The sequence below is a fragment of the Ctenopharyngodon idella genome, chromosome 2 (genome assembly GCF_019924925.1).
Source record: "Ctenopharyngodon idella isolate HZGC_01 chromosome 2, HZGC01, whole genome shotgun sequence".
NCBI lineage: Eukaryota > Metazoa > Chordata > Actinopteri > Cypriniformes > Xenocyprididae > Ctenopharyngodon > Ctenopharyngodon idella.
In genome coordinates, this window is record NC_067221.1 from 40,130,434 (window position 1) to 40,146,878 (window position 16,445).

Below are 16,445 nucleotides of genomic sequence, written 5' to 3' on the forward strand. Positions count from 1 at the left end.
TACTAAAATGACACTGATTTTCAGTTTTAGGTTAAAACATATGCAAGCATGTGTCTTAAAATGTGTCTTAAAGTCAAACAAAGAAAGTCTGAGGTCAATACAGAAGCATGCACAAATACACACACACACACACACACACACACACACCTGTCAGCTGCGCTGTGAATGAGGTCTGACTGATGTTGACTACATCTGGCTGTCATCATGAATTTATGCCAAGTTACATCGTGAGTTTGTCAGAGACGAGAGCTGCGGTGAGGCGTTCGCACGAGTAACTCAACCAGTAGAGACAAAAAAAGATGCAGTGCAGCTCTCTAAACCAGGGTTTGCTTGCTTTTTATCTTTTAAATGCCACGGACCCTGAAATATGATCATCCTCATGTGAGGGACCCCACTGTAAACCTTAGAAGGCATCTATCTTATATAAACACCCAATTTATACACTGAAAAATATATATTATAAATCTAAAAATAGTTTCTATTAAGTTGCATTATATATCTATGTAATTTTCGACTCACTATAGTAATGTACTGTTAAATGTATTATTTAATTTTAATATAATTTTTATTTATATTAATCACATTTTTCACTTAATAGATTAATAATAAACTAATAATTATTGAATCTAATTTATTTACTTATTATTTTTATTGGTAAATGGGTAGCTGACATAACAGCAATGTGACATATTCCATTTGAAAACATATTTATGTTTTTATTATTAAGCATGAATGTTTATTGAGAGACGTAATGAAACAGGACTATTATTAAATAGTAAATATTTTAAATAGCAAATATTGAATATTTAAAAACAGAAACATTAAAAAAAAAAAAATGAAAATCAGTTACAGCATTTAAAATACACATTTTCCCTTTTACATTCATATAAATGTGGTAACACTTTACAATAAGGCTGTATTAGTTTACATTACCTAACTACATTAGTTAACATGCACTAACAATGAACAATTCTTCTAAAGAATTTATTAGTCTTAGTTAATGTTAATTTCAACATTTACATTTATTTTTCAACATTTTTTGACCATGAAACATATTTCAGGTCAAATTTTGTATTCTTAATAATAGTTAATGCACTGTGAACTAAGATGATTGTGAAGATTTTTATTAACTAACATTAAACAGGTTAATAAATGCTGTGAAAAATATATTTCTCATTGTTAGTTCATGTTAGTTAATGAATTAATGTTAACAAACGAGACCAATCTAAACTGAATAAAAGTTAATGTCCATGTTATTTGTCAACTATACACATGCATTTTGTAAAAAAACAAAACAAAACACGTTTAACTCAAACTTGGAGACACAAATACAGATTAAATATCTTTTTCATTTCAAATCATCAAATCAAATGTTGTACAACAATGTAAATCAGCAAATGACAGTAAAGTAGCAGATCAGTAAATGACAGGAGACTAAAACCATCATGTAATTAAAAAAAAAAAACTGTTTACTTCGGTTTTTAATAGTCAAACCAGAAACATGAATATGAAATGAGAATTATGATTTGAATGAGAAACGACCCCAACATGCTGCTGTAATAATTCACAAACAATATTGATAACATAAGAAAAACCCTTTGACCTTATTTTCCAAAAGACAAGATTAAGAAACACAATCTGTAAACAAGAACAGAAAAGGCCAGAAGTGTTTTACACAATAAAACACGAGTTAAAGTGTAGAGTGAGTCTTTGTTGAGTTCTCAGATGAGGCAGTTCATGCATTTGACGGCTTTACTGCCGTAGTCCAGACATTCAGGCCCGATGCACTCACAGCAGGCGTTATGAAACCAGCGGTACTTTGATCCGCCCATCGACTCGCAGTACTGCTTACACTGACGAATGGACACGCACTCATCAAAGTAGACCACCGTACACAAGGCATCTGAGGAATGAGATCAGACTGAGAGATCACACGTGCAAACCAGAGACATGAGAGGAGAGGAGAGACGAGATGAGAGGAGATACGAGAGGAGACGAGAGACGAGAGGAGACGAGAGACGAGAGGAGAGGAGAGATGAGACGAGAGATGAGACGAGAGGAGAGACGAGAGGAAAGGAGAGGAGAGGAGAAGAGAAGAGAGATGAGAGGAGAGACGAGACCAGAGGAGGGGAATAACGAGAGAAGAGGAGAGACGAGAGGAGAGGAGAGATAAGGAAAAGAGAGGAGACGAGAGGAGAGGCAAGACGAAAGGTGAGGAGACCAGACGAGAGGTGAGGCGAGATTAGAGATGAGACAAGAGGAGAGAAGAAAAGAAACAAGACGAGAAAGGAGAGGAGATGAGAGGACATGAGAGATGAGGAGACGAGACGAGAAGCAAGATGAGAAAGGAAAGGAAGATGAGACAAGAGTAGACGGGACGAGAGACGAGATGAGACGAGACGAGAGACAAGGAGAGGAGAGACGAGGAGAGGAGAGGCAAGACGAGAAAGGAGAGAAGAGGCAAGGCGAGAGGAGAGATGAGGAGAGGAGATGAGACAAAAGGAGAGGAGACAAGATGAGAGGCGATTCAAGAAAGGAGAGGAGACCAGACGAGAGGTGAGGCGAGACAAGAGATGAGACAAGAGGAGAGACGAAGAGAGGAGAGGAGACGAGAAGCGAGACGAGAAAGGATAGGAGACAAGAAGAGAGACGAGAGGAGATGAGAGATGAGTAGACAAGACGAGAGTAGTCGAGACGAGAGACAAGGAGAGGAGAGACAAGGGGAGGAAAGGAAAGGAGACGAGAGGCAAGACCAGAAAGGAGAGGAGAGGCGAGAGGAGAGACTAGGAGAGGAAAGACAAAACGAGAGACCAGAGGAGAGGAGAGATGAGAGGAGAGGAGGCGAGACGAGATGAGAGGAGAGATGAGACAAGAGGAGAGACAAGGAGAGGAGACGAGAGGCGAGGCGAGGCGAGACAAGAATGGAGAGGAGACGAGATGCGAGGAGAGATGAGGAGACGCGAAAAGACAAGAGGTGAGACAAGAAAGGAGAGGAGACGAGAGGAGAGGAGAGATGAGAAAGGAGAGGAGACGAGATGAGAGGCAAATCGAGAGGAGAGACGAAACGAGGAGAAGAGAGATGAGAAGAGAAGAGATCAGACAAGAAGAGTGAAGCTACTTTCCCAAACATAAATACATCATAGACAACAGCAGTTTTAAAACTATAACATATTATAGATCAATGTACAGTATCATCTGATATTTGGATATTTTCTGAAATGTTACCTCATACTTGGCTGTCATACGAATAATGCACAATTTCTTTTAACGCCCTTTTTTATTATTATATTTAAATGTAAATGATGTGTAATAATTTTTTATGTAAATATTAAATGTATGTGAAACAAAAGAAGAAAAAAAAAACGGTCACTGGAAAAACTCATATTAGTCGGTCATTGTTAAAGGAAAAAAGTTTAATGTGAATAAAAGCCTGTTCATCATATAAAGTGATCGTGACTCTTCAGAAAATTTGGACTAAACCATTCAATTCATATGGATTATTTTTACGATCTCTTTATGAACTTTTTGAAGCATCAAAGTGTCAGTTGTGAAGCTGTCTATGGAGGGTCAGAAAGCTCTCAGATTTCATTAAAATATCTTCATTTGTGTTCTGAAGATGAACGAAGGTCTTACGGGTGTGAGTAAATAATGACAGAATTTGCATTTTTTTGTGAACTAACCCTTTAACCCTTTAAAGGAGTAGTTCACCTGAAAAATAAACATTTTGTCATCATTTACTAAACCACTTATGAAACAAAACAAATATGAGACCTTATAGAAAAGCTTCTTTTTTTCATGCAACCAAAGTGGGTTGAATAATAATTTGTTTCTCATACAAAATGATAGTATGGCTTCAGAACATGTAAAAAATAAAGTGCAGTTGTACAGATTTCATTTTTTTTATTATTATTAAAATTTTTTGTATGATAATGATTTGACAGGATAATGTTAATTTTTTAACCTGACAATAAAAAACACCATCCACAAAATTTTGGCTGAACTATTCCTTTAAAAACTTTAATCATGTCTTATAATCTTTGGTATTCTGAAACGAGACAAACATCTTTTCCTAGATATCTTCAGCCAGTACCCACCATCATGGACGCTGCTGCTGGGCAACGAGATGTTGTGACTCTGGCTGTCGAGTGTCTCCAGGAAAGACACGAGGTTCTCGTGGTGGGAGAGTTCCTCAGCAACGGGAAACGACACGACCATCATGTTTATGGGGGCGTCGCCTTCGGTCAGAGCACGGAAGAGCGACGGGATTGGTCGGTACAGCTCTTCTACGGTGCTCTTGGAGGTGGCAGGACTGTCGTTGTAATTCCTTGGGTTACACATTCCTGTTGGCCAGATGAAATGGAGGTACATCATGATGGAAAAGCCCCAAAAAAGTCAACGACAAGCAGTACAAGCAAACCTGACCACAAGTGAAGAATTTAAAGACTTCAAAACACGACTGTCAACAGCAGCTCCACTTTGAGAGATAAACTGCTGGTAAAGATGGTAATCAGATAATGGATGAAGGTTTTAATAAGGAGCAGAACGCTGCGGAGACCGTGTGTTTCAGATTAGCTGCGGAGCGGCTGCCAGGACAGCTGCTTCTGATTACCGGATCCATGGCAGGTTCTGGCCTTCAGGAACAACACACACTTTTCCCTCTCAGCTAATAAACGAGTGTTTGGAACAGAACAATCTCTACAATCTGATGCATTCATGTCCTAGTTTTGAATAAAAAGTGACAAACATGGCATCCTCTCTACTTTATAAACTGCTCGTTGTGTATTCAGGAACAATATGTTTTTCTCTCATCGGCTGTTCCTACAACTGTTAACTGGCAAAACCTCCTCTGAGTCTGAACTGATCTGTGTTTAAAGCCGTAGCACAGAGCTGAGAGTATCTGGATCATCTCACTTCACACTTTATCCCACTGTCAGAGGAGTGTATACCAGCCTTCCTGTCATCGGCAAACTAGTCCTAATATTTACAAGTGCTCTCACTGGACTGGGAATGAGCCAAACCTGTTAACACAACCTGAGCGTCCTTAGTTTATAGTCTCGGCTCAACTTGATATAATTCTAATAATATGTTTTTATAATATTCATTTAATTTTACTTTATTCTTTTATTTTATTTTACTTAATTTTATTTTTATATCAATCAAAATTAAATATAAAATAAATATATAAAATATACATATAAAAATAAAACAGTTCATTACGTAAATGAACATGTTTATGCACTCTTTATATTATTATAATTATTTTATCATTTAAATTCTGATTTATTTAAAACTAAATATATAATAAATTAAATATACACTGTGTTCCAAATTATTATGCAAGTGACGTATCAGTGGGATTTCAGTACAATAAACATTCAGATTTTAGTTTTTCAAAGAAAGTGTTTGTTTGTTTTATTTCTCCGTATCTTTTTAGATAACTGGTATCAATCTCAGACAGGTTTGTTAAATAGTTTGCCAGGCCTATTTAGGTAAATGGAAACCCTACTTAAAGAGGTTGTTCCACATTATTAAGCAAGTCACAGTTCTTATGAAATATGTGGAGGAAGAAAGATCTTTCTGAAGATAAAAAGCATGAAATGGTGCAATGTTGTGCAAAAGGCATGAAAACAACTAATATTGTGTGAAAAGTGAATGGAGATTATGGAACTGTCATAAGTGTATACCAGCCCTCTTGTCATTTGTGAGTGATTTAGAGCACAGCAGAACTCGGTCAGATAAAGGCTTAAAGTTTCTGTCAAACAAGTTAATTGTATTAAAAGGACAGCTGTAAAAAAGCCACTGTTAAGCAGCAAGTATTTGAAGCTGCTGGTGTCTTTGGAGTCTCAAGAAGCTCTCCATGCAGGCTGGCAGTTGTGCGTAAAATTGCATTTCAGCCACCTCTAACCAAACCTCACAAAGAGAAACATTTACAGTGGGTGTAGTAACACATTTTCAAATAGATTTATTGCTGTGGTGTTTTTTGCAGCATGGGATAGTGCATAGTGCATTGTATTTCAGAAGGCATTATCCTTATTTTTATACCATAGCTAAAAATGGCCAGTTATGAACTCCACATATCTTGCCAGTCATTTCAACACCCTCAGAGACCCTAAAGGGACCATCCATCTCACTTCCCAATATTCCAGCCAAAATCATCACCCGCCAGCTCCCTGCTGATGTCACAGTCTTGATGGAACGTGGTGGCCATTCACCAACCATCCACAAATCCATCCATTTAGACCATCCATTGTAGTGCGGTATTCGTCAGTGAATAAAACTATTTAAAAATGAGTCTTCATTTATTTCTACACCCACTGTAAATGTTTCTCTTTGTGAGGTTTGAAATGCAATTTTACGCACAACTGCCAGCCAGCATGGAGAGGTTCTTGAGACTCCAGAGACACCAGCAGCTTCAAATACCTGTTTGCTGCTCAACACCGGCTTTTTTTTTCAATAGCTGTCCTTTTAATACAACTAATTTTTTTTTTGACAGAAACTTTCCTTAAAAGTTCTGCTGTGCTCTAAGTCACTCACAAATCTTATGATAGTTTGATAATTTACATTCACTTTTCACACAATATTAGTTGTTTTCATGCCTTTTGCACAACACTGCACCATTTCATGCTTTTCATCTTCAGAAAGATCTTTCTTCCTCCCCATATTGCATGAGAACTGTGACTTGCTTAATAATGTGGAACAACCTCTTTAAGTACGGTTTCCATTTACCTAAGTAGACCTGGCAAACTGTTTTGTCTGAGATTGATAACAGTTATCTATAAAAATATGGAGAAATAAAACAAACAAACACTTTCTTTGAAAACTAAAATCTGAATGTTTATTGTAGTGAAATTCTCCTGATATGTCACTTGCATAATAATTTGGAACACAGTGTATATACAGTATATATATATATATATATATTCAGTCATTGAAGATGAACCAATTGTGGGATATAATTGTTTAATTATGTTTTGGTCAGTTTATGAATTATCATATTTTATTTTATATATATATATATATATATATACGTGTGTGTGTGTGTGTGTGTGTGTGTGTCATTTTATCATTTAAATTTTCATTTATTTCTAATAAATAAACCCCATAATGTTTTATACATTTATAATAAAATATCTCCAAAATGTGTATTTTATTTTATTATTTCATTTCATTTTGAGTTGAGTTGAGCCAAGACTATAAACTAAAAACAAAAAATATATTTTATTTTATTTTATAATTTAAATACTTTAATAATTTATTTTATACACATATAATGACTACATTTTTGGTTGATTAAAATAAATCAACCATTCAAAAAAATATGTATTATGGAGGTATATTATACAATATTACAATTTAAAATGTGATTTATTAAAATAAAATAAAATAACCCTATAAAATATTTTCTGCATATATAAAATAACTCCATATTGTATAATTTATTTTATAATTTCGTTTAATTTTCATTGATTTAAAAAAATGATTATTATAAAAATTGGCTATTAGCATTAAATAAGAGGTGAGCCAAGACTATAAAATAAAGACATTTTATTTTATTTTATTTCATAATTTAAATTTTATTTATTTTAAAAATACATTATAAAATAAAATAAAATAAAATAGTACATGGACCAATAGTGAGCTCTGTGAGTTCTGATTGGGTATTGATCGCATATTGATTTCAAACTCACCTACACAGTCGCAGCACTCCTCCCAGAGAGAGCTCAAACACAGCATGCACTCTTTACAGCACGAACAGTTCCCCTCTGATGGCCGGCACTGACAAAGACCCTGTACACACACACACACACACACACAAAATATACATTATGAAAGGTAAACATACAGGGGGAAAAAATGACATGACGTGGAGGAAGTCTAGCTTACATAAACATGATCACCAACACATGTGCTATAGAGACCCGTGAGTCTTGACGGAAACATCAAGATCTTTCAGCTGTAACAGTTAAAAGGAAACCACCCAAAGAGACAAAGAATGCTTAAACATGAGAAATAACACCAGGCTGAAAAGAAACAGAGCTGCAAACTGTTCCACGCTGGAAAAAAACGTCAAATGCCCCAGCAGAGAGGGGAAAAAGAGTGACCGAAACCTGGGACACATTTAGAGTTATAATTACAGAGAAAACAGCAGCCAGCTGAATGAAGGGGAACACAGACACACACATTTGGCTCTCTGTGTTTCGTGTTTTGCCAGCAGTTGTGTGGAAGAGGTCAACTTCCAGATGTGTGTGTGTGTGTGTGTGTGTGTGTGTGTGTGTGTGTGTGTGTGTGTGTGTGTGTGTGTGTGTGTGTGTGCCATTAAACTGAACGTTCAGGGGAGGAAACAGAAAGAGAGTTACAATAGAAGCAACTACACAAAACCCAATACCTGAAAACACACGTGGCTTAGATACTTCCAAAAGAAACAAGCCTAGACAATTCCCGATCCCTGCACAGTCCTCTTTAGTTCGGGGAATTGCGTGTGTGATTTTCATGCATTCCTTAAAAGAATCATCGAGCCAAACAACATAAAAGCCATAAAAGTTCTGTTTACTTCAGTTCAAGACACTGAAGCACAACCTGTCCAAATACAGCCTCACCAAACTCCTGCTGTACCTGCAAACACACCGTTTCATTTGAGAAAGAGATGATTCTGCCCAGCTGTGAAATGAAGGAATAGTCACCAGCTTCCTATGACTATAATATCATTGTAAAGCTTGGTTGAAACAATCTGCATTGTAAAAAGCGCTACATAAATAAAGGTGACTTGCCCTGACTTGAGTTCTCACAAAGCTAAAGTATTAAGTGCCAGTCACTTAATAAATAAAATATATTTATTTAATGAATGAATAAATAAATAAATACATATTTTTACAATTTAAAATAACTGCTTTCTATTTGAATATATTTTAAAATGAAATTTACTTATGTTAATCAAAGCTGAATTTTCAGCATCATTACTCCAGTCTTCAGTGTCACATGATCCTCCAGAAATCATTCTGATATGATGATTTGCTGCTCATTTCTTATTATTATCAATGTTTAAAAAAATTTACTGACACTTTTGATCAATTTAATGCATCCTTGCTGGATAAAAGTATTAATTTCTTTAATTTCTTGTAATTATATATATATATATATATATATATATATATATACACATAGTGCTGCTTGAAAGTTTGTGAACCCCTTGCAGAATCTGTGAAAATGTGAATAATTTTAACAAAATAAGAGAGATCATACAATATGCATGTTATTTTTTATTTAGTACTGTCCTGAGTAAGATATTTTACATAAAAAATGTTTACATATGGTTTCTTATTTTGTTTAAATATCTTCTTTTTTTTTTTTTCATTTAGTACTGCCCTGCAGAAGCAACAGAAGATACTTAAATGTTTGCCAGAAGACAAATTAAGTACAATATTCCTTGATCTTCAAATTCAAAAAGTTTTCACCTTAATGCATCCTGTTTCCTTCTGGAGCATCAGTGAATGTTTGAAACTTTTTTTAATAGTTGCGTTTGAGTCCCTCAGTTGTCCTCAGTGTGAAAAGACGGATCTCAAAATCATTCAGTCACTGCTGTAAAGGGTTCAAATATGCAGAAGATGCTGGAAAACTGAAGAATTTTTGGGACCTGGAGGATTTTCCTGAAGAACAGAGCTCAGTTTAACTGCTCAGGACAAACAAGGGACTCATGAACAACCATCACAAAACAAAAAAAACAGTCGTAGATCATCCAGGTAACCACACACAGTATTAAGAATCAATGGTTCATAAACTTTTGAATTGGGTCATATTTATAAATTCAGCTATTTTTTTGTCTTATGGACTTTATGTAAACATTTTTTATGTAAAATATCTTATTCAGGACAGTACTAAATAAAAAATGACATGCATTTTGTATGATCTCTCTTATTTTGTTAAAATTATTCACATTTTCCCAGATTCTTCACAAACTTTCAAGCAGTACTGTATATATATATATATATATATATATATATATATATATATATATTATTAAGCTGGCAGTTATTTAGTAATATTAAATTAATAAATTAAATGACTACATTCTTGGTTATGTATACGCAATGGAACTGATTAGACTGAACACCTGCGGTTTTCTTCCGCTTCAGTCCTCAACCTGCTGACATTCACCCCTCCTCTCTTTCCTTGCTCTCCAGGAAGAAAAACATCTCTATAATTAAATGCCTAGTTCGTTTAAATAAAAATGTTAATTCTGTCATTATTTACTCACCTGTATGCCATTATTTTTTTTCTCTTGAACACAAAAGGAGAACTTATGGAGAATCTTCATGCAGCTTTTTCCTCACAAACAGTTTATAGTGACAACAACAGTCAAGCTCCAAAAAAATCATCATATGTTGTTCATGCAATTGTGCACTTTATTTCAAGTCCTCTAAAGCCGCATGATAGGAGTTTGACAGCCGGTGGTCTCAATAAAACGTCACTGAATGGAAAAAATGGAAAAAAATATTTTTTTAAAAGCTTCTTTCGTGTTAGGCTGGGAAAAAAATAACAGCATGCAAGATTGGAAAGAAAACATTATTGGGTGACTGAGAGCTGACTCACACATTACAGACCACACACACACACACACACACACACACACACACAATCATCACATACACTATCTGACACAAAATACAACACAGAGGGACAAGCCCAGTTCAGCCTCTCATTAAAAAAACAGTCACAAATTTGTCATCAATCAGAATTTTACAATCCAACTAGAGTCTGTTAATATGACTGAGGCAGATTTAGGAGGAAACGTTTTTGCATCCAAAAACAGACAGAAAAGAACGCAGGGGTCTTGAGAATCAACTTATCTTTTATTAGCTTTTATTTTGATATATTTTAAGAGTTCATTTTAATTTAAGATTTCATAACTTTATCTTACTCTTGTCTTCTGTTTTACTTTCATTTATTTTACTTCAGTTTTAGTTTTAATTATTTTAGTACTTCAGCTTAAACTTGTTTTATCATGGGTAATGAAGTTTTTCACCAGGAATTCTGCAGTTATTAAAATATAGCTGCGAGCAGCAATTATCGGGGTTCAAGCCCTTTAAGGCCTTTAAGCATATGCGCTAAAAGGTATTATGTTTTAATTAGCAAGCATGTAACCACTTAGATCATAGATGTGAAAGACTATTTACAGCCAATTTACCATAGGAAATTAATGGTTTATAAAGCTTTTTAACAGTTATCGAGGTTGAGCCAAAAACCTAGGACTAGTTCGCCAAAGTTGGTTTTTGAAATAATCTCCAATATTTAATGAATGATTCGATGGACAGTGGTGATCCTAGAGGCAAAGTTGCTCAGAATGAGGAGTTCTACCATGTGGTATGAATGTTGTGCGTGAAAAATCATGCGATACACAATCCTTTATGCAAAACTTAATTTCTTTTGAATTTCTCACAGGCCTCAGGGCCGTGAGTCAAACAGGCTCAGCGAGTTTCGTTCCAATCGGCCTCCGTTAACCTTGTCTGATAGCTGCTCAAACTTCAGTGGCTGATGCAGACATGTTTTTTGAGATACGTCAATGTCCTCATAGACAGTCATGGCACCTCAGACGAAGACACTGCATGCCAATTCTCAAGTTGATCGGACTAAAGGTGAAGTAGTTATAGCCATTTTCATGTTTTTTTGCTGTTATAGCGCCACCAAGTGGCCAGTCGCCGCATCCTTTTTCACGCGACCACAGAATGAGCTCTTACACAGGTGTGCTGAGTTTGGTGAAAATATCTCATTCTGTTCACGAGTTTAGTAAAAGTGGCTCCACCCACTTTGAACGTTTTGGTGGCCCTTAGTGACCGTGAATCGGGATTTCAACATTTTTTTGATAATTAATGACAGTCAGACTCCAGAGAATCTCGCTGCACTGGTTTGGTTCCGACCGGGTCAAAAACCTAGGAATAGTTCGCAAAAGTAGGTTTTTCAAAAAAATCCAAAATACCCAAAAATTTCGACAAGCAAATCTTAGGCATGCCATCTTGTCCGTCTTGAGCCAAGGACTCCAATGATATAAGACACTTGGTTTAAAAGTTAAGAGCCACTTTGTACTTTTGACTGCTGCAGCGCCCCCGTCAGGCCGATCGGGGTGAGCCTTGGTGACGGTGTGAGTACTACTAGAAAATGAATGGAGTTTTTACTTCCAGAACCCGACTGCTGCACTCTATTACAGATTTAAATTGAAAAATTAACATGTTGTTCTGTAAATGTTTGCATTTTTACCTTATTTTTTACTCAAATATTCTGGCAACCACAGCTGCCAGTATTTTCTGTTGGTTTTTTTTACCGTGAGCGGTTATTTTCTCGTCAGCTGCGAGTGAGGTGGAGAGGAGGGCTGTTCAGACAGTGTACAGGGGAAAGTGTGTGTGTGTGAAAGTGCTCTGAGCGAACGGGACGTGTGCTGCCTTGCCCCACAAAGCATTCATGTGTGACTAAAACAACCTCAGCTGCCCCACCTAGAGACACACGACTGACAGCCGCCAGCTTACAGCAACTACACTCACAGATATTCACAGAAACTTCTGAAGCGGCAGTCAACGCCCTGTCAAACACCCATGACACCCTATAACCACGAGCAACACCAAAGAAATTTTACAAAACACATTAGCAACCACACAGGTCACACTCGCAACCGCCTAGCAATGCCCTAGCAACCAGCAACCACTTTGATACACTCTAAAATTCACTCAGGACACCCTAGCAATGTCCTAGTAACTCCGGCTGGGTGATAAATCCATATTGATATGTATCTGGAAAAAATCCATAATATCAATAATAAACATGAGTAATGTTCGCCTATATTTCGCCTATATCTAAATATCAGGCACATGAAATTATGACATTTAATCTAATACATTGCTATTGTATAGTACTTTTCAATGTTATAGTAATAATAAATTGTATTATTATTATTATTATTAGGAATATCATATAACCATGATATTTTTTCATCCATGTTTTAATTTATACAGTAAGCAACTATTTAATAAAAACACCTTATTTTACAAAACATAAAAATATTAAAATAACAACATAAAAATGCAGTTTTGCTCTAGATTGTTATATTTTTATTTGTTTACATTTTAAAATATTGATTAAATTGTTAACATTTTATGAATTAATTTCATTAGATTTTTAAAGATTTGTAAAAATCCGATGATTATGATATTATGAAATTATGATTTAAAATTTGTATTAAATCATAAAACAGAGATTTCAGAAAAATAAAATGAAAACACAGAATTTGGGAAAAATTAAACAGTTTTTACATTCATTCACTATTATTTTAGTATTATTTATATACTATTTTAATATTTATTAATGATACATTTTATTTTAAAATGTTGATTTTAATTTTAGTTTAAGTTTTAGTAATTTTGTTATATGCTTTAGTATTTGTTTTTTCAATTTAGCTTTCATTTATTTTATTTCAGTTTTAGTTTTAGTAATTTTAGTACTACTTCAAATTATTTCAGTTTTCAAATTCTAATTTTCTTTAAGTTTAAGTTTCTCATCTAATATGTACATTATATTTTATATAATAGTTTTGGTTATCAATACCAACAATGCTGCTTTCAGCTCTGTTGCAGGTTTTTCTCATCTGTTGGTGTGTCTCTGTTTGCTGGAGTAACGTCATGATCCTCCTGTGTTTATTCCTGTAACACAGAGAGACTCGGAGTCACGACGCCTGTCTCACGTCCCCGTCTGTCTGTCTCTGTCTCTCTTCTTCTCCGAGTCTCACTAAGATACACAGACTAGAGTAAACACAGATCTAATCAGAGACACAGAAGAAGAAAAGAAACACACACACACACACGCACACACACAATTGTTTCACTGTATTAGTGAGGACATTGATTTCCATTGATTTTATATCAGGTTAATGATATTTGCTATGGCCTAACCCAAGCCCTACCACTAATCATCACAGAATCATGTGCAAAACACTTGATTTAAATACAAACATGCTTTGGCCGATTTATAAGCCTTTTTAACTAGTGAGGACCAGTAAAATGTCCTCACTTGTCGGTTTTCATGATATTTCACTATATTTGGCCCTCAAATTGGCCAGTAAAGCCAAACCTGTACACACACACACACACACACACACACACACACAGTGTACAGTTGTTGCTGCGCTCCAGGAAAAAAAGTGATCCAGAATAAAATGTGTTCCACCCAGTTGCCCTCAAACACTGGGCATGTGTGCTTCTGCAGTGGAGAGCACAAACAGACCGAAGAACACACAATATAGGTCACGTGACATGAAGAAAAAGACTGGAATTTTATCACAATAAGTACAATTTTCTGCACTCAGGAACTTGAAAAGACCGTGTATTCCAATTCCAAGAAATGTAAATGTATCTTTCTCCTGTTTCACTTGGTATTCCATTCTGGGAATGTTTTCAAACACCTGCAGGGATTTTTCAGGATTCCAAACATCCAACTTGAGTTCTAAGTTACCGAAGAAGAATTTCGCACACACACACACAAAAAAAAAAAAAAAAAAAAAAAAACTTAACCCTAAACAATGAATCTTTGTTAATGATGATTAGTTTTCCTCCTAGTGTAAATATAAACTCAAACCATATCAAGCATGAAGTTGAAAGAGTTCAGAACCACCTGACCAATGAATTTCTATTACTTTTCAGGCATTAAATAAAGATTTTTATGGATAATCCTTGTATATAGATTTTTTACTCTCACAAAGAGCAAATTACATATATATATACAGTCAAACCAAAATGTATTCAGACACCTTGAACTTTTCATTCATTAATACAGTTTATTCACTATAGTTTCAAAAAATGGTAATAAAATATGACAAGATCTCAGAGTTAAATTGTGTCAGAAAAAAATTATCTTAATTATGTCAGATAACACTTAAGCAAAACATGATCAGGTCAAAGTGTCTGAATAATTTTTGGTTCCAAATCTTTATTTTGCTATCCTCACTTACATAAAAAAATTATATCTAGTGTCTGAATAATTTTTGGTTTGACTGTATATATATATATATATATATATTTCTGTGAATATGTATATATGTATACAGATATATACACACAAACAATTTCCATGACTTTAAGAGTCCTGACTTGTGTAATTCAGCATGAATGTCTATTATAGAGTTTAAAAGAAGATGAAAAACAAATCCAGAGGAGAGGAAATACTGCGAACTGACCCGGTGTGATAAACGAGCGCAGCATGTGTCTCTTACCTGTAGAAGACATTTGCTGACATCACTGGCACACAGAGCTTTGTTACAGCCATTGATGATAGTCAGTCCAGACAGAAGAAATAACAGAGAGATCAGGACGGGACAGAGGAACAGAGCCGGCCGCATCCTGACCAAAACCCCACACACCTGAAACCAACAGAGACCAAATAATATCAGAGAGAGAGGGGGGGAAAAGAAAGAAAAGTATATATATGAGCCTATGTATATATATATATATATATAGTATAGTATATATAGTATGTATGGTATCATGGTATATATATAGGTGTGTGTGTGTGTGTGTGTGTATATATATATATATATATACACACACACACACACACCATGATACCTATATATACACCATGATGCCATACATACTATGTTAGTAGTATTATCATACACCATGCTACATCTCCAAAACTATAGCTTATCTTATAAAAGGCACTTGTTGTTGTATGTGCAGAAAACAACAGCTTGTTCGTAGTTGTATTTTTTTTTAACTTGGAAAATATGATTCACATTCAAGCAAATTAAGTACAGATTTGGAATGCAGAAGAACACTGCGAAACTTTTTGCTGGCATTGTTTGACTTTCTTTCTCAATGTGAAATACTTAAAAACAAAGAAAACTTTGCATAAACGCCACAGATACTTGTTTACTTAATAATATATAGGCATAAAAACACACTGACGTCCAAAAGCGCTGCTGTTTCTCTATTACTGCAAACATGACGCAAAAACACTATGGATTATCACGTCACAGATTTGGCATACGTCACATCTTTACATGTATTTGGCAAATAAAGCATGCATACTTACTGTATGACTTTAAAGCTTTCTCAACACTTTCCTTTGGATTTTGACTTTCTCTCATACGGATCTCTTGTCTTGTCTCCTTTTACTCTGAATAGAAACATGAGCGGCTTTGATACATAGAAATGGAATAAGTGAGGAGAAGGGCAATTAGCACAACATACCAGTCCTGAAGGGGCGTGGCTTAACGGCCCGGATCTTGTTTTTTCTTAGTCTAAAACCACAATAAATTTTGTTTTAACTCTTCAGTATGTATTTTCAATTAAACCTCTATTGAAGTTTCTCAGTGTTATTATTCAATTGTGAATTTTAGCTGCAGAATCAGGAAGTCACGTGATACCTGTTACTTTTCAAAGCGCTGATCGTGTCGACCAATAACAGTC

General features: G+C 35.2%; 1 protein-coding gene across 3 annotated transcripts; it reads right to left on the minus strand.

Moving 5' to 3' along the window:
* Positions 1-690: 690 nt before the first annotated feature.
* On the minus strand, positions 691-16,220 carry twsg1a (twisted gastrulation BMP signaling modulator 1a). 3 transcript variants are annotated; one of them, XM_051876994.1, is made up of 5 exons: positions 16,069-16,220; positions 15,248-15,394; positions 7,689-7,788; positions 4,095-4,340; positions 691-1,903 (listed from the first exon to the last, which is right to left on the minus strand). In XM_051876994.1, the coding sequence occupies exons 2-5, from the start codon at positions 15,371-15,373 to the stop codon at positions 1,722-1,724; spliced, it is 654 nt and encodes a 217-aa protein (XP_051732954.1). In that variant the 5' UTR covers positions 15,374-15,394; positions 16,069-16,220; the 3' UTR covers positions 691-1,721. The 3 variants fall into 3 exon arrangements, with proteins under 3 accessions (XP_051732954.1, XP_051732965.1, XP_051732974.1); XM_051877005.1 differs by lacking the exons at positions 15,248-15,394; positions 16,069-16,220 and adding an exon at positions 10,253-10,412; XM_051877014.1 differs by lacking the exons at positions 15,248-15,394; positions 16,069-16,220 and adding an exon at positions 7,885-8,079.
* Between the last annotated feature and the right edge of the window lie 225 nt (positions 16,221-16,445).